At 35.5% G+C, this 23,414-nt stretch overlaps 1 protein-coding gene across 5 annotated transcripts in view; it reads right to left on the reverse strand.

Annotated features, from left to right (window-relative positions):
• The window catches only part of LOC131150591 (uncharacterized), a 55,785-nt gene that overhangs the window by 610 nt on the left and 31,761 nt on the right, over positions 1–23,414 (reverse strand). For 2 of the 5 annotated variants that reach the window (XM_058101421.1, XM_058101413.1), the window contains 6 exons: positions 21,318–21,426; positions 21,088–21,224; positions 19,644–19,780; positions 17,569–17,675; positions 17,280–17,407; positions 8,562–8,687 (listed from right to left, as the gene is read on the reverse strand). In XM_058101421.1, coding sequence (XP_057957404.1) covers positions 8,615–8,687; positions 17,280–17,407; positions 17,569–17,675; positions 19,644–19,780; positions 21,088–21,224; positions 21,318–21,426 — 691 coding nt within the window. In that variant the 3' untranslated portion in view covers positions 8,562–8,614. The remainder of the gene's footprint in view (positions 1–8,561; positions 8,688–17,279; positions 17,408–17,568; positions 17,676–19,643; positions 19,781–21,087; positions 21,225–21,317; positions 21,427–23,414) is intronic. The other 3 variants (XM_058101444.1, XM_058101428.1, XM_058101436.1) reach the window with 2 other exon arrangements.

A 23,414-nucleotide genomic window follows, 5' to 3' on the forward strand; every position in this document is an offset into this window, starting at 1 on the left:
TTCATACATGTGTTTTGCGAAATGCAGCGTAAATAAACGTGAAATTTCAACCCTTGTCTCAATTCAATGCCAATTTGACTAAATTTTGAACAAGATAAAAACATGCAACTCCCCCACATTCTAATTCAATTCCCATTCAATCATAAATTCCCAAACATACATTGACATCAAACATGAAATAAATATGAAATTTCAACCTTACCCCAACACCATTTCAGTTTAATTTAATCTAATTTTTAAACAAGACACATGCAATTTTAAACTATTTCAACTCCAATTCAACCTAATCCTAATTCCACTCCTAAACAAGAAAGAAACTTGCGACTTCAGTCTCAATCCAAATCCAAGTTTCCAATCCCAACTCAAGTTGACTAGCACATTTAATTACACATTAAACCTGCTTCCAAAATCAATTCAAATTCACCTTTTCAACCCAAACCAAATTCACATGAAATTCAAAATGGCCATATGGCCTGACGCACACCCAACAACAGCCACTTTTTGGGATCTAGCTAGATAATTATTATGCCCTGGGGAAAGCCCTTGCAGCAGAACAAGACCCTTTGACGAGGAAAGAGTTTCACTAGTATGGTACAATAAAACCTTCATACGAAAATTGTTTGTCTTTCATATTTGAATTTGAGCATTCTCTCCACACATGCAATAGTTCCATTTAACTTCTGTTTTCTTGGTTTATTTTGCAACTGCTTCTGTTACTGCTTCTGTTAATATTGATGGTATCAAATTAAATACAATCACACAGACTCACCCTCATGCTCATTTCTCGTTCTGTGTTAAGCACACACCCCAAAATTTTTCCACATTGAGCTTCTACTCAATACTGTCTAAGCACACTTGTACTGGCAGTAATCCAAAATAAATTCACATTTTGGATTCAAGGCAACATCACCTCACACCATCAAACTCATACTGGCTCAAATAGCACATGCGTGCTGCTATAAGCCATAAACAACGATCTATGAGTAGTTCAAATTTTCACTGCTAAAAAAGATCCACACAAAATTAAAATTCAAGACCTTCAAACTGTGACGGAGCACAAGACCAATATCATGCAAGGAAGCATACAAGAACAGAGGAAATAAAAGTCAAAAGAGGGGGGTGATGGAGAGAAGAAAAGAAACAAACCTGGAGAGAGAGAGAGAGTCAAGGGCGCATGTGAAATACAAAAAGCTAAAAGCTATTGGGCTTCAAGAAGCTCATAATTGGAGGGTACTACAGGAGCGAGCTTATCGAAGTAAAGAGTAAATAAGCCACTTCATGGATGCCTAAGTTTTTAACCAGAGTATAAAAAACATCAGAGATTAGCTCTAGCAATTTGACACTATATTCCACATTTTTATAGGGATCAAAATCAGGGTAAATAGGTCGTCAAGGGTACACAAATTTCGGATGAAGCTCTGTTTTTGGAGGAATCTAGACAGAATATCTCTTCTCCCCTCGCTTCTTCGGAAATTCCAAACTCAATTCTTGTTATCACATCAGACAGCCCAGTTTGCAAACCTGGCATTGAACCTCTTGGGACTTCTATGATTAGTGCAGCTAATTCAGCAGGTATTCTTCTTATCCCAAAGCATTCCATTTCTACATCTAATACACTATTGTACCAAAGGAGGTCAACTAAAACGGGGGACTTGCAGACAGTGGACCTCCTAGGAGATGAGAGGGACAATCGTGATGCCCAAAACCTACTTGACAAGTTAGGTCTTAGTCCTGTGAACAGTGAGGGGAAAGTGGTTAGGATTGGTAGCGGGTTGACAAAGGAGGGAAAAAACATAAGAAGAAAAAGATTATCTAAGCTGAGTAGAGGGCTAGGTAGGGTTGCCTACTCAGTCAATTATGATAAGGGGGAAAGGCGTATGGGTGGTGATAGTAGTTATCAACGAAGATTCTTTCTTGGAACATCTGAGGATTAGAAAATAGCACGAAACAGGGCTAGTGAGGGAGTTAATTAGAAAGGTACTCCTGATATGTTGTCCATCCAAGAATTCTAACACTAAATTAGAGGATGCCTTACTGGTGAGAAGTACATAGCAATCCAGGCTTAGAGATTGGGTGCTCATTCCCTCTTCAAGAGCTTAGGGGGGACAAATCATTGTATGGGATATAGGTTGGCGTCATTTAAGGACAGTGTTGTTGGTTACTTATCTCTTTGCCCAAGGTAAAAGGGTTTAGGGATTGCTGATTTTATCTGGACCCACACACTCATTTGCGGATTTCGAGCTCGCTAGTCTTTTAGGCCTTTGTATAACTCACATTGGGTGATGGGTGATGATTTCCATACCATTCGGCTACAAAGGAGAAGTGGTTCTAGGGTGACCGCCAGCAGAAGATGTCATTAGCTAGATCCCCGAAGAGAGAGAGCAATGCAAAAGTAGTTGCGAAGCAGATTCAGAGCTATCAAAACACAAGAAACAAACATCCAGGTATAATGCTTTTAAAGGCTTCCTGTCATGCTACAGATTGTTAGTGTTGACTATTAAGAACAACCAACCAAGTAAACCGCTTGGTTGAAGGGGAAAGGATTTATGGGACTTGAGCTTTCCATATTAAATGATGAATGGGAAAGAAGTTATAAGATATAGTCAAATGCTCAAAGAAAGATTTTGAAGAATAGAAACATTAGGAATCCAACTCTAACTAGACCAACAAAGAAGAAAGTTTCTCCATCTCCCTCTCATTTAGGAGCCCGCAAAAGAAGAAATCCCAAGAAGAAGTAGATCCATTTGAATTAAGAAAGGAGGCAATAACATTATTATGAGCCGAAGGGAGACAATATAAACAAGGAAAGAGATGGAAAGCGCATAATTCCCCACATAATATCTTCCAGAAAAGTGATCCAAGACCTATTGCTTACAACATATTTTATGTAAAGAATAATCAAAGGATAAATTTAAGCAATACTCTTCCAAGGGCTCTCCACAGAATATTGTTGGTCTTACAAGGTTCAAAATCTTGTTTTGATACTAACAAATAAGTGGAACTTAACATATTTGGTTAAGTGATGATTTCAGGACTCACATGTGTGAAAGCAAGGTCAAAGCGCTCACAAGGATCAAATGAAGCTTAAAGAATCAAAAACATGATTTTAAAGATGATATGTTAAAGCTTGAAGTCAAAATGGAACCAAAGAAGCAAAGCAAGAGAGCCAAAGAAAAGCACAGTGCTCAAAGCAAAACAAGCATGAAGACTTAAGTATTTCAAAATGTTAAATGTCCTAAAAGTCTTTATGTAAATGTTTCATATTTTAAATATCTTTTTGAAATATTATCGAAGAGGATATTTATGGACTTAGAGACCTATTTTAAAATCCCGGAAAATGTTTTATGAAAGATCAAATCAAGAGAGCAAAACTAATTTTGAAAAACTAAAAATGAAAAATCAGAACGTGGACTGGTCAGCCGACTGACCAGAAAAACACTGGGTTTACTCAGCCGACTGACAGGAAAACACCAGAATGAATAACTGCCTAGCCGACTGACAGTTTGCATTAAAATCATTCAGCCGACTAACATGCCCAGCCGACTGACCATTTTTGAACTGTGTCGAGCCAGCCAACTGACAATTTACTGAATTCAATTTCTAGCAGACAGAAGAGTCTCAGCCGCCTGTCCAGCTAACTGACCTAGTGAAAATCATTACCCAGTTGCCTGTCCAGCCGACTGACTTCACGAGATTTCAAAATTTTAAACTCCAACGGGAAAGTTTTAAAAATTAGTTTTTCAAATATGAACATTATAAAAACTTGGAGGACACTCCAAGTAACTTGGGGAACAAGGAAACTAATCCTAAAAAGTCTATAAATACTACCTTAATCCCAAGAAATTAACATACAAGCAAATACACAGCATACTTGCATTAAATCTCTCAATATCTCTCAAATTTCTCTATTGCTCATACTCTTACTAGGGGAAATCATTTGAATTGCTGTTGAAACATCAACCTACGGTTCTCATACTAAGTTTTCTCAATCACTAAAGAACTCTTAGTGAATTCTACATTTCAACTTCAATTCTATTTCATATTGGTATTTAATTTCTTTAAGTACATAGTGCTAAAATTGTACTAACTTGCTCTTTGTGAGAGTATACTTGTACGCAGATTGTATCTTGTGTTTCTTGTAATTCTTTAACATTCCAAGGTGTTTGGAGCATGGGCTAAGCGAGGGAATATTACTTAGAGAGGCGAGCTCTAGCCTAATTGAAGGAGTGACCGAGTGAGGGCATATCGCTTGGAGAGTCGGGCTCTAACCTACTAAAGGAGTGTGTAAACAGTGTTGTTCCACCAGGTAAAGGAATTGGTTTTAATGAATCCTTTGGTGGTTTGCCAAAAGCGAGGATGTAGGCTGGGTATAAGCCGAACCTTGTAAAAACTGTGGTCTCACTCTCTCTTTCCCTTGCTCTTTATTTTCAACACATATAAATTGCGTGGATGATTTAATTTCTTAATCATATATACTACGTAAATCTGGAAATTAAGGAAACTTAAAGTCTAATTTTGATTTGGGTTGCGAAAACCGAAAGGGAGTACATTGGTTAAACCATACTTTGCGGAAACCATAAGGGAGTACGTTAATTGGTTAACACCCAAAGGTAAATTAACTAAGAGTTTATTTGAATTCTGAATTTTGGGAAGAGTGTGAATGTTTTGTTGAAAATCATTTTGAGAAAGCTAATTCATTATCAAAGGGATTGCATTAACCACAGGGCTTGAATCAAATTCATATCCACAGGGCTTATACAAAACAAACAACTATCTTAAGTTCTTACATTACTAAAGTGTTGTATACTTTAATCTTGATTTGGTTGTTTGCTTTTAAATTGTTTGGTTGATTGATTACTTGAATGATTGAATGTTTGTGTGGTTGCGGATTAAATAAAGAAATAAGTTTTTACTGAAAGTTTGAAGAATCAACAAGAAGTTAAAGAATTAAAAGAGGTTAAAGATTCTCAAAAATAATTAAAAGAAAATTTTTAAATCCAATTCACCCTCCCTCTTGGGACTACACCTTGTCTTTCAAATATCTTAAACCCCAATTAGAATGTAAGAAAAATTTAGGGAATTCTCCTCAAAAGGAAAACACAGCTATTTCCCCAATAAGGCCGTGTTTTCAGACGCCAAATTGCCAAGACCCAACCACCCTCCATCTTAGATCCACAGTCACACACACAACCTCCCAACTAACCAAATGATCCCTCTTCTCCTATATGCCTAACCAAAGGAAATCTCTCATTACTTTCTCAATTTTCCCAACAACCCCTACTAGAATTCTAAAAATGGACAAGAAAAATAAAGAGGGATACCAGAGAGACAAGCCTGGATAAGGCCATAAGGGTGAAATGACAACATAGGAAAACACAAAGACTTTTCACCCATCCAAATTCTTACACAATCTCTTCACCTACTGGATACCAAAGCCCAATAGCCCCCCCCCCCCCCCCCAAAAAAAAAAATAATAATAATAATAATAAAATAAAAAATAAAAAATAAAGGGGAACTCTTAAATAACACACCATTCAAGAATGCCACACTGAGCTAAAGAAGCCAACTCCAAAAACCTGATACTACAAAAATTAATAGTAGAAATATCCCACTTCCAAAATTTAATTTTAAACCTGAAACCTTCTGAAAAATCTGTACAATTGTAAAAACATTCAAAAAAGACCATGATTCATCTCGGGGAATAAAAAAAAAAAAAGTATCATTTACAAACTAAAGATTATACACAACCATTGCCTTACTACCCAAACCCAATTCCTTTCACAAAATCTCTATTCACAGCCCTACTTATCAACCTACTTTTAAGTATCAACAACTATAACAAACAAAAAAGGAAATAAAGGATTCCGTTGCTTAACCCCTCTGAAGGCTCTAACCCACTGTTCAGGGTCCCCATTGATAATGACTGAGGAGAAAGCATTTGACAAACACCCCCTCATCCAACCTCGCCACCTATCCCAAAACCCCTTTTAACAAATATCTAATCTAGAAATTCCAACTAACTCTATTATAGGCCTTTTCAAATCTAACTTAATTACTTAAATATATTCCTCTTCTTATTCTCCTATGGACATCCTCAACTACTTCATTACCCACCAAAATAGCATCCACAGTCTATCTTTCCCCAGTGAGAGCATTGTGGGCCTGAGAAATAGTATCTCCTACAACTTATCTTCAAGCACATTTGCAACAATTTTACACACCTGTAACTAGACTAATAGGTGAAGCCTGATCCTCCTCAGGCCCCAAAGCAATCATAGTAGGATAAAAGTTTTTTTGCTTAAGACCCCATTAAAATTAATTTCATTACAAGCCTTCATTAGATCAACCTTAACCACATCACAACAATCCTGAAAGAATGCCATACAAAACCATCTAGGCAGGGAGCCTTATCCCTATCCATCCCAAACACAACAACAACAACAAGCCTTAGAGTCCTTTCCCACCAATTCAACTGATCGAGAGCATTTTCCTCTACTAAATTAGGACCTATCAATTCCTTCCACTACCTCATTCCAATATATTTTAGGCCACCCCTACCTCTTTTCATAGTAGAAACAATAACTCACTCCTTCCCACAGGTGCACTACTAGGCCTGCCCAAACCATCTAAACACTAGAAATAGGGTTCCATTCCAACCCCTTAATCATTGGTCTACTCCCATCTATTCAATGATCTCATTAGCAATCAATTGAGGATTGGAAGGGAGCACTCCTACTCTCAAATCCAATTCCCTCACTAAATTTCTCATCTCACCATCAGTAAATGTATGAAATTTAGAATTGCAATCACCCAATCTAACACATTGAAACTTAGTCATTTGCCTCCAGACTCCTCATTTCCTTGAAAATCACCTCCTCTAGTTCATTTTTCAATGAAACCTACTTTGCCTCGTACAACTCCATTAAAACTCCTACACCCTATTTTCTATCCAACAAATCAATCACAGCTAAGATGCTAGTTTTCTAATCCAATTATCACCAAACTTCCAGATTCCACTTTTCCAAAGCTCCTTTTAAATGTTTTAGAGTTTTTTCACAATCTTAAAATCTTCCCAGCTACTCAGGCACCCCAGCTCAAGGTTTTTTAGTCAAAGAATGGACTTATGATCTAACCACTAGTTTTCAAATCTAAATAGGGTAGGGCCCCACCTAACATTGCTAGATTCTAACAAAATAGCAGAGCTTTCCGACACTGGTCTACCAAAAAGCAAACGCAACCATAACAATTCCCAAATGACAAAACGAAGGGTACTCCTAGGACCATAGACTGAAGAAACCCACCACTAACTCCTACCTTTAATTTACAGCAACACAAATAAAGAAAAGTAAGTCATTATACTATCAACTCTATAGAAAGAACTAGAGTCCCACAAATAATAATACCCCCAGCAACGCCATGAGCCACAAGGAATTTCCAATCCTCATACATAACCTCCCAAACACTCCTAATCAACACCACTTCAACTCTTTCAAGTTTAGTTTTCGCTGGAAAAAAGTATTAAGCAAGTTTCTAGCCAAAATTTCCTCAAATCGAGCTCCTTTTCCTAACATCCCCTAGACCCTTAACATTCTAATTATAATTGGATGTTGGAAAATTTTATCATTTTGTATTTTTCCTGAGGATAAAGGCGAAAAATTGACCACTGAATTTCCCCTCCTAACGAATGTTTGACATCAGAATATGCCTGATTTGGTCAGAAAATTTAGTAAATTAAGAACTACCACCAAAATGCTTTGATGCTTGACTAGTTCATATATCTAGTAAACCAATTTAGACATGAGTGTCTATTCATAAGCCATTCAAATCAAACGAATGCTGATGACCTGCACTGTTGCCTTGTTTCTCATTGTTCACTTTGATTTCAATCACTAAATATGGCTGCATGACCATAACAAGAATTAGGTTGGTTTCAACACCATTTGCTCAACTAAACAAATGTTCTTTCACTGTTCATCTGTATCAGGTTCACATCCAACTTAACCAAGACAAAAAAGAAAAAATGTCCATTTTATATTGCTGACAAGAATGACTCTTTTCCATTTTAATACATTCTGTACAATTGTTCGCTTTGTAAAATTTGAACAAGCACAATGAAGATTATGCTTGTCAATATACAAAATTAAAAGGAAAAAAATAAATGGGGCAGCACATTGCCCAAAATGACATTACAATTGAGTCAAAAACTTGAAATTGTTTGGTTTAAGAATATTGAAGTTCTATATTTCTAAAGCATTGCATGAGCATAAGCCTACAAGGATGCCCAGCAAAGGTAAGTGGGCTCCTGATGGAGCTGTTGCCATTGCCTTTGTATTTGTAGAAGTTTATGATAAAAAATAAAATATGCACCCAAACCCCCATCCCCAACACACCAAAAATAAATAAATAAATAATAATAATAATAATAATAATAATAATAATAATAAACCAAAAAAAAACGAAAGAGATAAAAACAAGTTATGATAATTTCATGTTGCCTCTAGAAAATTTTAGCGAAGTCCTAAATAAATAGAGAGAATGAAAACTGAATCAGGCAAACTCACTAGGGTATTTTTGGTTTGGATGCCGGATGAAGCTGTCCTACGAACTGCCAGTCTTATCTACTTTCACTGAGAAAAATTCGGTTTCTATTAACAAACTGGTAATACATTTCTTCTCCATAAACTTGCCTGAAAGATTAAAAAAAAAAAAAAAACAGCATAAGCTAAGCACCAGACAAACAGAGACAGAGGAAGAGGGCAAAAGGGGGAGGGAGAAATTTTATCCAATACAAACAAAGAAGTAAAATTGTCCAACAACTTCCTGGAAAAGAAACGATCAGCTAGTTACTGAACAATTCCTTCCTTTTTTCCTTTTTATTTTTTCCAGCGGCAACAGATCAGTTCTCTAGCTGCTGTAGTAAGCTTAGAGTTTTCTTTTTTTACAACTTGCCAACAAGCAAAATTGAGCATTATGATGAACATCTTAGAATTTGGAAGTAAATGCATACATAGGAATTCGACGTCAAATATTAATTTGTGCCTAGCACCACAGATGCCAAGTCAAGTGGGAACGGAGAAGAGACCTAACCTGACATCTTGTGCAAAAGTTGAATTAAAATACAAACAATAAAAGTTTACTCAGCTAAGACAAGTTACATTCTATTCAAATGTTAAAATAATTTTAAATATATTAAGGAAAATTGTTTTTAATATGTATGAGGTGGGCCTTGGATCAATGGAGAGGTTGCTCCAGTTGGTCACTGGTTTGAGTCTAAGCAAACAGTCTCTCTGCATAAAAGTAGGGGTTAGAATGCGTACATTGTGACGACCCTTCCCTTACGCTCACAAAGCAAGGAGCCTTCTCGCCAAGGATGCCCTTTTGTTTTTAATATGTGTCTAATAACAAAATTAAGATATTATAGTGATTACCTTAATTTAAGTTATTAAAATTTTATTAAATTTTCAAGTTTAATTGTTTGAGTTCCGATGCAAATAATATAGCTGAAAATAAATATTGATTTTCTTACACCATGGGATGATTTGTACAACTTTAATAAATTTACTTTAACCAGACCTGTCTTTATGTATACACTATTATTATGAAGTAATTTATCAACATGCATTGTTTATTATGTAGCTAACTTATATTTAAAATGTATACATAGACACACATATATAACATATATCTATTAGTTGATATATATATGTATTAGAATGAGAAAGAGAAATTACAAGTGGAGGAGACAGGAAGTCCCCCCCAAAGACTAAAATAAAATAAATAAAAATAAAATTAAAAATTAACCAAAGGGATCCCCTCATCAATCCTTTTCCATCATAACTAAGTTAACTAACTCCCTTTAACCCTTCTTACCTCGGTTTTTGCCCCCACTAAAGTGCACTTCCTTTCCTCCAAAATCACACAACTTTAAATCCAATTTATCCATAAGATCTTGAGCTTCTAAATCCTTCTTTGGAATCTCCTCTACAGGTATAGGTAGAATTCCATGTGTTGTTTTGAGTTTAATCCCTGTTTTGATAATGACAAATCACAAGTATTTCATGTGTGTATTTAGCACTCGAACAAGTTTATATTTCAGCACACGCATATGGAAGGCATGGGAAACTTAAAGCTCAGGGGAGATTGAAGAGCAAAAGAAGTGAAGACATTCTTGTTTCAATTGTAATAGCATTTAATTTGTATTTGTAATTGCATGTCTTGCATGATAGGATTGAATGCTCAATACTAGACCATAGACTAACCTTAGGGAACACAATTTTCATGGAAAACCTTCTACTCAAAATTCCAAACTCATACACATAGGGTTGAAACATTTTTAAGGTCAAAAGAGGGCTTAACTTCAACTTTTTAAGGTGCCTAGTCAACCAACTAATGCATAAGGCCAGAATTCTTATATATATAAAAAGCCCCAGTCGACCGGCCCATTTAAACCTGTTCAAGGCCCAGTCGACCGGCCTTAACACTCGGCCAAAATACCAAGGCCCAGTCGACCGGCCCTGAAAACACATAAAAGCCCCAGTCGACTGGCCTGATGATCCAGCAGACTGGATCTTGAGCCCCAGTCGACCGAACCTCGATGATTTGAATATCGCCTTGGCCCAGTCGACCAGACCTCTCGGATTAGGGAATTTTTAAGCCGAAAACGGTCATTAAATTCAAATTAAACAAATTAATAATCCCAAATGGTCCCTTAACGGTTACTTTTTGAAGCACTCTAAAAATAGCTTGCCCAAAAGCTCATTTAATACTTTTGATTATCTTGAATATCCTCTAAAATATTTTGTGCTTTATTTCTCTCATCCTCATACATACAAGCAACAATTTACTCTCTTACTCTTATTCCTTTGAAAAATCTACTTTGAAAGAGAACATTGATTATCATTCACTTCCTTCATTTGCAAATTTATTGCTCTTGAGGGTTGTTGAATAAGTATTTATTTGGGCATCAATTTTTATCATCAAAGACATTTATTCTCTCCTACTTATTCATTTGAAAAATCTCTTGAGAGCATATCTTTAATTTCTCCAACATCTTTTATTGAAAAATATATTTGGAGAAACCTCTTTGTGCTTGTGAATCTTTGAGCATTCCATTACAAGATTCAAAAGCTTACTTAAGTTTTCATGGCAATATTACTTTGAGCAAAAACCCTATCTCCTCCTACACTTTATTTTTGAAAATCATTTTTGGAGATATCACTTTTGGGTTCTAGATCTTTGAAAGCTTTTCTTGCAAAATTTATTTTTGAATCAAGGATCACATATCTTTTACATCCTCTCATTTAACTCAAAATACTTTTTGAGAGAGGGAATCATACAAACTCTATTGAGCATAAATCCTATCATATAAGAGTGCATTGATTTTACATTGTACACACTAGCTTATTTGAGAAGCACTGTATTGTATACAAAATTATTTTTCATATCTTGTATCCATGCGGTTTGGGTATTAAACTGTGTTCCAGGCGTGGGATATCATCTGAAGAGGAGAACTCCATCCTGTATAGAGCGGTTGTAAGCGGGACTTCACCCTGTAAGGAGAATTTGTAAAAGGCTTTGCTCCGCCCGATTAAGTGAGCTGGATAGTGAATCCTCAAGCGGGTTGGCTTGAGGCGAGGACGTAAGCAGGGTTTGCCGAACCTCATAAAAACCCAGTGTCATTCTTTCCTTATACTCTTTACATTTCTGTATTTGCATGTTTATATTTACTTGTTGAGATTACTGCTTTTGTGTTTAAATACTGGTTTGTGATTGATTGAGAAAATACTGAAATTGTCATACTTGTTTAAATTATTTGAACTCTCATATATCTGCTAAATTTATGATTGCATGGAAAGACCCTAGGCTTGTGTAATACTGGTTGTGATTTTGAAAATAGGACATACTTGACCTAGGAATTTTTAAAATCTTCAATTCACCCCCCCCCCCCTCTTGGGATTAGACCAAAAATCACACCATGTTTGCATTGTAATTCATTAAACAAATCATTGTCTTCAGAAATAGAAACCCCTTCCAATCCTTCCAACGAGGATGGATGTACATAGATAAATCACCGAGAACATTACAGGAATCAGAAACATATCCATATTGTTCCCTAATCTCAACCAACAGCAAACCATCATTGCAATCAAACTCGCTAGGATCATCATTATCATTAACAAATAGGTTCCCCCATTTCATTACCTCCTTTCCTTTACTAGTCCTATCAAAAGAACTGTAAATCTTTTAGCATAACTATCTTCCACAATACTTAACTCTCCTTGTAAATTTCTCTTTAAAATCCTTAGCACTGTCTGACAAGAGTGCTCTCTCTTCTCTTCGAACAACTTCCTCATTTCTGCACCCATCAGAGTGTTCTTCCTATGAGCGTAAACCTTAGGACTCTTAGATTTATTTGACTTACGACCTAAAACATCATATTTCCTCCCAAAATCACAATCTTCTCTTTTAGCCTCGACAACACCATCCTCTTGTCCCTCTACAAAACTAGAATAATCACACACTTTGACACTTTTGATTTTATCATCATTGTTACCAAAAGACTTTTCCAAAGCCAAGCTAATGGCATCCTAGAATTGCTCCACAACTAGATATGTTCCACATGTGTCTTTGAGATCTGGAGAGAAGCTTTGGACTTCGTTAATAGACAGATGAGGATCCATCTTCCCTATATTCTGCTTCTATGATCTAAGGCTAGGGAAATGGGCCTACTAATTAAAAGGATCTATCAAGAGATCAACCTATTCACCTTTTTTTTTTTTTTTCCTTATAATGGCCCGATGAGATAAGCCATCCCTAACATCCAATTTAAGGCCCGAAGCATTATGGGCCTATTCTATAAGTGGCCCAACTTAGTTAAAAAGGAGACCCCTTTTTCAATTATCTAGTCCCAAATATCTTAGCCTCCTTTTTCCCAAGTGAAATCCTAGCCACCTTAGCTAGTATTGCAACATCCTCTGCAACCCTAGTTGCCATAGTAGTATGAGCAAAACCAATTGCCTTCATAATATGAGCGTACAACTCTGACAGAACAATTGACTATAGCTCACCCCTGCACCAAAGACACAACTTTCCGTTCTCATTCACCACATCAAACTTTCTTGGTTAGGATCGATTTGCACATCCTTCTCCTTCACCGACCTTCCCTTCCATCTCCACTTGACCCCAAGATCTAGGAAGTGAAGGACTTCCATCACCTCCACCTCTAGCTTGAAGACAAAACTTCTTAGCTAATTCACAAAAATAGCTCACAGAGCTTTGCCAACCAATCCCTTTTGTGCCATAAAAAATAACCAAAAAAAAAAAAAATTTTACCTTTCCAACCCAGACCTAACTCCAGATACTTCCCCACCCTTGTCAGCATAATCATCATCCAAAATTGCAAATTTCCCAAAAAAACATTACAAGAACACCTTCTAAACCAAACAAAATCTAAAATACCAGTGACAAACCAAAGAAACCCCTTTGGATCAAACAAAATTTGAAATAAACAAGCAATGTTATTCTCAAACACAAATAGAAAAAGAAATAGGGCAAAAGACACTCACCTACCCTGAGGTTTGGTAAAAAGACAGATACCGTTCCTAAGATTTAAAAAATGCCATAGACCTCCCTGAGGTTTCAAAAATGCCACAAACCTCCCTTGAGGTTTGCCAAAAATAAATAGACCTCCCCTTAAGAAACTTGTCTTTTTGCAAGAAGAGGAGGTTTTGTCTTTATGGCAAACCTTAGGAGAGGTCCTTGAAATTCTTAAAACCTTAGGGCAGGTACCTGAAATTTTCGAACCTTAGGGGAGGTCATTGTCTTTTTACCAAACCTTAAGGGAAGTTAGAATCTTTTGCCCAAAGAAATATCTCCCACCTCGTCCAGTCTCACATCAAAGGTGAATTGATGGTTTTAACATCACCTACTACTTTCAAAGCCATAAAGAGTTTTGTGAGAAGGTAAGGGTCATTTTGTGAGAGAGAGAGAGAGAGAGAGAGAGACCATCCATTTGATCATTCTTGATTAGTTGATGATATTTTCTACAGTTTTTTATGGAATAAGAAAAACTGACAATTAATTAACATACAACAGTTATATAATATGGTACTTTTCCATATTTTTTATTTTAAATTTTCATTAAAGTTTGTTATACTCTATATCTTTATGCGTAGTTGCTTGTGCCATATAGTATGTCAAGTTTTTAATCGTATTCCTTTAATGAACAAAAATAAATAAATAAATATATAAAACCAATTAATATGGTATATTGCAACTTTTCCATACCACTACTATGGTCTTAGGTCTAAACATTTTAACCAAATGGGGTATTTGAAGCCCATCCAACCTTCCTACAAGTCATACCTACCTTGTGACAATTGAAATAATATTGTGCTCAAATTGATGAGTGCATTCAACCATACATATACCATGGTCTTAAATTTCCGTCGAAATTTTCGATTTTTGTCACCCTCAAAATCAAAATGGCATTCGATTTCCGTCTTGCATAATTTCCGTTGAAATCTCAACGAATAATTTGAAATTTATCGAAATCTCTAAATTTTAGCAAAACTTGTCGAAATTTTAACTATACAATGAAATTTCATTGGAATTCAAATGATAGATTTAGGAGTGAAGTGAAATTTCTCTCTAAATTTATTTTATCAAAACAAAAGATTATTACAAGTGCTTTTGAAATTATATGAAAAAATAAACTTACAGTAACATTTTATTTAACCATTCATGTCTAAATTATCATTATTTGTACAATAAATAATATTTAAATGATTTATGAATGTCATTTATATTAACTGAATATGTTTAATGTACATTATCTTACAAATATGGTTGATACACATCATACTATTTTACAAATTTTCCACCTCCTGCAAAACATAGATGCATTTAATTTGTAATATATTAGTCCTAAAACTTCTATTATTATGTTTGTTAACCATTTCTAAAGTTTCACAAAGAATTCCATGCTTTACTATTAATTTTCGTTATTTTTTCAAATCGAAATCGAAATTTCCGTACTTTTGGAGCTTCGAAATTTGAGTTGAAATCGAAACTTAAGACCTTAATATACACACACACCAATGTAATTGTGTGCACGCATCCATGTCCAATACCCTAAGTTGTCCATGTTTTGGTCTTTATTCCTTCATCTAGCTTTCTTTTTTTTTTTTTTTTTGGTCTTTTCTATATTTAAATCAGCACCCTACTCTTCTTCTTCTCCTCAATAACAGCGTACAAAAAATTACTGAAAACCGAAAATCGGGCCAAACCGTATTTCAAAATAGTTTGGTTTTTAATTTGCAGTTTCCATTTTCAGTTTTTGATTTTCATTAAAATCGGTTTTCAGCTTTATGAGGGAACCCAACCAAACCAAAAGATTTATATTATTTTATGTTTTCAGGTTTATTTAATTATATAATCATTATACATAAACATTTTTACTTCATTTTTATCCAATTTTAATTTTTACAAATGATTTTTACTTTTCAGTAAGTAATGATGATAATAATTATGATATTGCACGAAATGAGTGGGAAGAGGAAGGAAAGAATGATTTTTACTTTTCAGTAAGTAATGATGATAATAATTACCATATTGCACGAAATGAGTGGGAAGAGGAAGGAAAGAAGCTTTTGCATCTTATACATGAGAGAAAGCTCCCCTCTTATTATGTTTTTCTGATGTGGGACAGAATGCATTACTCAGCCTGGTTTGCTAGGTGCTACTTGCTACTGCCTACAACCTTGTGTTGTGACTGTCATCTCCTATTTGTCCCACATCAGTTCAAAATTAGAAGACAAGAGTCTTCACCTTCCTATAAAATACACCCCCATCCCTCGGACAAATCACACGTGGGCTGCAGCCCAGCCATGCATCTATTTGTGGGCTTAATTTTAAAGGATTCACTTCTTGAAGGTGGACAACTCCATGCGGATGTATATATATTAAAATATTTTTTTAAACAAACCAATGGATAACCAAACCGACCAAATAACCAGTGGTTTTTATTCTTAAGAACCGACAATCCTTAGTTTGGTTTCCATGTAAATTTTTTGAAAACCAATTAGTTTGGTTCAGTTGTCTATTTTGGCAAAAACCAAACCGCACCGGACCAATTTCACCCCTATTGTTCTTGCATGCATATTTTTTGTTATTATTATATGTTATGACATGTACGTATTTTTCATGCAAAGCAAATAATTTAGCATGCACATCCGTTAGATCTCTGCTTGCGAGTTATTGATGACTTTAGGTACATGTCCATATATATATATATATATTTCTTAGTGCATGAAAAAAAATTTTGGACTAATCCAAAATCTTTTTTCACAATGTAAATAACTTTTTTTCTTTTGCCTGGGTTTAATCATATAATAAAGTATTAACTGCGGTCCACAATCAAATATTCATTACTTGCTTTACTAATTTTTTTTTTCATAATTTTTCTGCAGGAATTGAACCATCTATGCACACTGAGGATTGATCACAAGACACGTGGCGAGCCCCTTAATCAATCCCGAGTCTTGTGATGTTACAGAGAGATTTGACCTGGTGGGCTCAAACTAGATTTCATTAAGGGTCACCCAATCCCCTTAACCCTTCCTTAGCTAGCTCAGTGTCACCCACGACACATGGTTATCTTATTGTAATTTCTTTTTTTTTTCCCCCATGTGTTGTTACATCATTGGATGACTCAAGTTCTTTTTGTCCCAATGGTCAATATCTTTTTCGGACTCTCATTTCTCATCAGATGCTTCCCTACATCATCTCCCCACCACTAGACACTTAAGCTCCTAAGGATCACTCAGTTCTCTAATGGCAATCTACTCTACATCCCATTACTTTTATGCAATTCTGCCTCCCATCAATATCCAAGAACCTGCATCTACAATCAGTAATTTCAACAAAACTACAAATACACCCTAACAATGAATTGGAAATCATCTGACAAGTGCCCACTCGAAAAAACTAATTGGATGCTTTGAGCCCCTAGCTAGTCAAGGGGATTCAAAGTAGGACAAATGGACATATAGTCAACCCTATCAGTTAGGATTAGACTTCGTTTTGTTTGCATTTGATTTCGGTCAAAGGTTTGACCAGATGAAACAAAAAAAGCACAAAGCCTTAATGCAGTTCTGTTAAGGAAACGATCTGGAATGCATTGCAACCAAACAATGATTAAAACAACAACTGAACTGGAAATTAACCGAAAACCTTCAGATCTAGTAAGGAAAACGCAGATGGCCAAGCTAAGGACTTACGCTAGATCTGCCATAGTTTCTGATTTAATCACAGCTTTTCCCTCAGGCAATTCAAGGGAAGAATAATGCATTATCATCTCCTTTAATGTATGCTTTGTGCTTTTGACATCATTATCCCATAAGATGCTCTGAAATCAAACATGCAGAAGCTAGTAAATTTGAAGTGCATGGCAAGAACGCAGAGCTGCAAAGGCAGCCAAATTGTAACATATGGCAAAACCACAACAAAAATTGGTTCTAACACAGTTTTCAGTCCATTTTGATGTAGGGATTATTATGAACGAAATACCTTCCTAATGTATTCTCTTTTCACAATTTCCCAGGGTACTTTGCCTTCAGGAGAAAAAATTGAAGCATTCCAAAGTGCTCCTCTAGCGACCATTACTGACAAGGCACCTATGTAGAAAAAAAATCACTAAAATATTCAAAAACACATCATTATAAGTGATGTGCAATAGACACTAAACATCATCTATAAGCATGAGAAGCAGGACACAAAATATGCAAAGTTAAAATGAGCAGGAGCCAACTCAAACATATTTCGCCAAAGGAATAAGAAATTAAGAATTTAAGAATTTCACACTCGTAGGATCATATTGTCGTGGTTTAATACCTACAAAGCTCACTACAATCAAGTAACTGTATCATTACATAGGACAGCTAAAGTGCAACAGAACATATAAGAACATGCATAAATGAGTGAAAGCCATATATATTCATCAGGACTTGAAATGGTATTAATATATAACGATTAACGGACTTAGTCACAGAATTCCATTTTTCACATGAAATTCCTGCCAAATTTAAAGTGACCAGTATACCTTCAATGAAATGGTCGACAGACAGCAGGGCAGAGGTTCTGTGCTGGTACATTCTTTATAAACTACCGAGTCTCACCAAAATAAATAGCACTTAACCAGTGCTGCAACTTCAGAATTCCCTTCTGCAACTTGTTTGACTTCCTTTGGTGAAAGAAGTCTGTCCAAGGAAGAAAGAAGTTAGTTTCAGAGGCTGGGGAGAGTGAAAGGAGTCTATTACCAATGCTTGCAGGGAGACTTGTACAATTACATGTTCTAGGAGAGAAGAGGCTTTCCTGAATCTTAATTAACTTTGCAATGGTTATCTAGATAGAAGGAACTGGTAGTTCAAATGCAGCAAGATCAACCCATAGAAGGAGGCAAATGGAAAATCAAATGTTTATACAACTATTTGGTAATATATTCTAGAATGAAAAAAAAAAAAAAAAAATGGAAAAAACACCCCCATAATGAGCTTGAACAAAGGGTTTTGGCTTCTGGACATTTTGACTATAAGACAAAAGCATAGAGGCAGCTAGATGCTTTTTTGAGCCAATAGGAATGTTATCAAGACTCAAGTAGAAGATGACAAATGTAGCAGGACAGAATAAAAAGGAAATTGGGTGAACCTTCAGACAGTGAGGATGATAAAATCAAATGGAGGTGGATGTCAGCTGCATCTGTTGTCCATATCAATAGAAGGGATCAGATTTACATAATTTTCTAACAGATGTGACACAGATCTGTAACTGTAAAGCAAATCTATCCCTTTATATACACAATGGGAAATCAAATACTCTTCATGTCCAGGCTTTCATAGTGAAATCTGGAAAGTTATCCCTCATGGCACCATTTTTTTCACCATAAAAATACATTCAGATGCATAAGGGCGCACACAAGAACAAAGCATCTTATACGCCATCAAGGATTATCCAACTATCTGATCCTATGTATTAGGTCGTCTTCCAACTAGGAAACAACGGTGACCACTGAGAGGAGCTGAAAAACAAGGCGGCAGTACGTAGCTTCAAATTTTTTGCTTTACCCTTTTAGGAAAGTCCCTATTGAAATCATACAAAATCTGAAAGCAGAAGATGACCAGGTAATAATAATTAAGCTGCAGGTTTCCAGGGGGTTGTACACTTATATCCCAAATACAGATTTACAGCATAATTCCACTGGGTCCAAAAGAAATAATAATATTAACAACACCAACAATAATAAAATACAAATATTTTCACTTTAGATATAAATAATGATTTCGTATACATAATAATAAATAATACTATGAGTCTTTAACCTTAAATCTAAATGATCATCATATATGTATACCTAAACATAGACATACACAATTTTTCTTGAATTTTTCCATATAAAATGGTAAGTACATAGGAAACATAAACATTTTGAGCAATATCTGGTAAATGGCCAGTGATAAGATTATATCCCTCAAGCATAAGATATGGATGCCATTGGCAATTTTAGCTTCGCACTATTCATCATTCATTCAGGCATCTTTAAAAACAGAGACCATTTGAAAACTGATCATAAATTATCTTCTAGGTACCTGTCGCAGCTTTAATGCGTTGAAAATCTTCATACTCAAAGACATCACCATTTGCAATAACTGGAATAGACAATGCTGCTACAACATCAGCAATCTCACTCCACTTAGCAGCATCCCTTGGCCTGTCTGCAACTCTTCTGCAATTTATTCCAAAGGAAATCATGCAGCCATTTTATATGCAATTACAAGGAAGACTCATCATATTTATAATCAGAAGATCGTATAATTTGAAACAAAAACAACATTGTTGAAATATTTCCCAATTATAGCATAACCCAAATTTACACCCATGTTCCTCTTAAAATGTGTATTATAAATACAAAATCTATTTGAATACCTAAATTACCAAAGAAGGCATTAGTCATTAATGCCTCAGACAAAGGAGATTGCAATTTAAAACTAAAATAGAAAACATATTTGATCACTTATCATTAAGTTGCAATAGGAATCCTTCTATTTGGGTTCCGGGTATTAGTTTTATAACATAGTCTGCTGTTGAGTATCGACGAGTGCTCCTACTAAAAGCACCCATGGTTAAAAATCATATCTTTGGCTTGAATTCACCAAGGGCACCTAAAAGTTCATTGCTCAACCAAATCATGATTTGAGCACATGGTTTTTGGATTTCCGGGAATTTAAAACTCCACTAACACCAAAGTTTTGGTTTTGAATTTAAGAAAGCTTAATTTTTTGAATATATATCAGCTCAGAATGACACGACTTATTCTGGCTATTAAATTGGGTCATTGACAAGATCTCATATAATAAATTTCAAAAAACAGATTTTTTCAAATACTTGAAACTAGTAGTTTTATTTATTTTCATGGCACTTTTTAAAACAATTTCTCACTTCCTCACCTGCAACGGGAATCAACTTTTGAACTCTGAGGTTAAGTAGATAAGTGGTTTCTAATTGTGCATTAGTTTCACTTTGTTCTACATCCTCATTCCCTGAATCATTTGCACTTTGGGCCCTATGTTAAAGTTCCTCCCTTCAAGCTTTAGAAATCTGATCTTATTTTTCAGATTTTGCTTCACTTTGCGAACAGACAATTTCATCAGAATGTAACATTACAGGATACTTTAACTGCCCCCGTGCTTGCAGACTTGCATTGTTAATTTTGAAGAAGAAATTACCATATAAAAATAATAATTCTAAGTAGTTATGATGAGTGAAACTAATATCACAATGGAATTCAATATCTTAAGTGAATCAGTCTAATTTCAAATTAGATTTCATGTTTCTGTAATATACTTGTAGGACCATAGTGTGACTACTCCAATCTAAGTGGATGGAAATCTGTATCATTACTGTTCAACAAATTTATTGAGCATTCAAATGGAAGAATACATCCTGAATTGCTGATGGAAACAAAATATCACTGTTTAAAAGAAATTAAGTTTGTTTCTAAACAGGGTAGTCATATTACAAATTAGATATTACCTTCCATGGACAGCAAGAGCAGAAACACCAGTTTTCTCAATTCGCCTTGCTAGTTCTACTGTATCCAGAGATGATTTCAGAAGTCGAATCTTACATGTTACTGGTGTATCCAGGTTTCTCTTTAATGTTGTCAAAATCTGGGTTATGACAAAGCCAATGTGAAGGGTCGAGAAAGAAATACAAGGGAAAGGCAAGAAGAACAAACTTTCAAGAGGATATTCATTGCATACATCATGAATAAGCTCCGGTTTAGTCAACAGTGCAGCACCCATGCCTCCACTGGTAGAGAATGATTTGGGGCAACCCATGTTGATATCAACCGCCGCAACATCATTACACCTAAAAAAAATAGCGTGACAACAATTCTACCAAAATTAGAGACAAAAACATTTTTGAGCTTGCTCGGGCAAAGGCACACCAAGGCATTCCTTGCATTCATTTTGTATGAATCCATCCGGATTCAGCTTACACACAAAAATATGTCCATCCATCCAGTATCGGTTTAGGCCAGGCAAGGAAGCAAATTTGAGACAGGTTTGCACTTCCATGCATGAACTAGATTGACAAACACATAGCAATTATTGAAATACTCATGCACATATGCACATCCACACATGCACATGGTTACCCAACATTCTAGGCAGTAGATCAGGTACAGGAACAAGGTACATTAGTTAGCTTGGTATGCCCCGTACATGAGGGATAGGCTTAGTTGGTTTGCTATTTCAGGTCGCTTGTTATTGAAAATGACAATTGGAAGATAACTTTTTTAAGCCAAGTGTATCTTCATTTATATGTAGAAATAAAATAAAATATGGTGTTGAGATTTAGTAACTTGTTTGAGTTAGTAATTTGGCATGAAAACAAAAATATTAAAGTAATGGGAATTATGACAAAAATATAAAAGTTGAGGGTATATTAATCTAATAGTTTGGCATGTAATTGTCGCATCTGCAGTTTGCTTATGATACGATTCTTTTCTAGACAGATGACAGGAGATTTTTGCGATATTCACACTAAAAGTACTAAGTTTGGGTTGAGTAAGAATGATTGGGCTATCAGTGTTAGATTAAGATGTCCTTCGGAGAGTCCAGAGATCCATCTCTCTGGTTTATCCCTTATTCCCTCCTCACACTTGATTTGTGGTGGGAGGCATTCTCAAATTCATTTTTGGAAAGGCCCGTGGTTGGGGAATGATGTTTTATCCACATCTTTTCCTGGTCTCTTCTAATTAGCTTAGTGCAGAATAGTGTGATTTCCTTCTTTGCGGTTGATTCGCTCACAGCCCTTTGGTCTCTTGGAATTTTCATTTCAAGAGATCTCTTAATGATAGAGAGCCAGTGGAGTTATCTTTTTATCTTTATTGAAAAATTGTCATTTTCTTCAGTTAGGGATGTTTGATCTTGGCCTTTGGATCATTCGGGGGTTTAGTTGTGCAAATCCTTTTTGAGTTCTTGTTCTTTTTTTCTTTATATTCTTTTATTTGGAAGACCAAAATACCTCCAAAAATTAGGGCATTTTTAGTTGGTTGGTTGTGCTTAGTAAAAATCAATAGTTCAACACCAATAACTTGTTGCAGATCAGGAGACCTTTGAAGGCTCTATGAAACAGCATCTCATCCTTTTAACAATGTGATTTTTCTTGGAGGATCTAGAATACATTATTTGGTGTTTTGGGAGAAAATTGGATGTCTCTAGCATCGGTGGAGGAACTGCTCACTACTTCATTTGAGGGTTTTGGAAGGAGAAAGGATAATGCTATATTATGGAAATTTGATATTTTGCAAAATTATGGGGGTCATGATTGGAGCCTAATGCACAAATCTTTTCAGGATAAAATTGAATTGGCAGCTGATTCAGGAGAAGATTCACTACTTGGCCTCTTTGTGGTGAATTGGGTTGTGTTTTATAAGGGAGTTAGCTTTCCAGAAGTTCAACGAGATTGGAGGAAACTTTTGAGTTGATTTTTCCTCTCCTTTCTTTGTTGTTTTTAGTTTTTTACTTCTGGTTTGTTCCAAAATTATGACAGAAGATGTCTTTTTCTCCTCTTTGTACATTCTCCTCCTATTAATGAATCTCTTCTTTTGTTATCAAGAAAAAAATATTAATTTAGGGAAGTGTGGTTTAGCTACTATTAATTTGAGCACTAAGGTGGCTTCTAGATTGGTCACACTAGTTGGTATGGGATCTTCCAGTGGCTTTTGTCTTATTTAAGAGTTCCTTTAGATGTGAATCCTTGGCCTGTGAAATTTTGGAATCCAGTGACCATTAAGGTGTCTAAATGTCAAGATGGTTGGAAGGGAGCGCCTTTAGGGAGATTTTCAGTTC

This window comes from Malania oleifera, chromosome 1, assembly GCF_029873635.1.
Source record: "Malania oleifera isolate guangnan ecotype guangnan chromosome 1, ASM2987363v1, whole genome shotgun sequence".
Lineage (NCBI taxonomy): Eukaryota > Viridiplantae > Streptophyta > Magnoliopsida > Santalales > Ximeniaceae > Malania > Malania oleifera.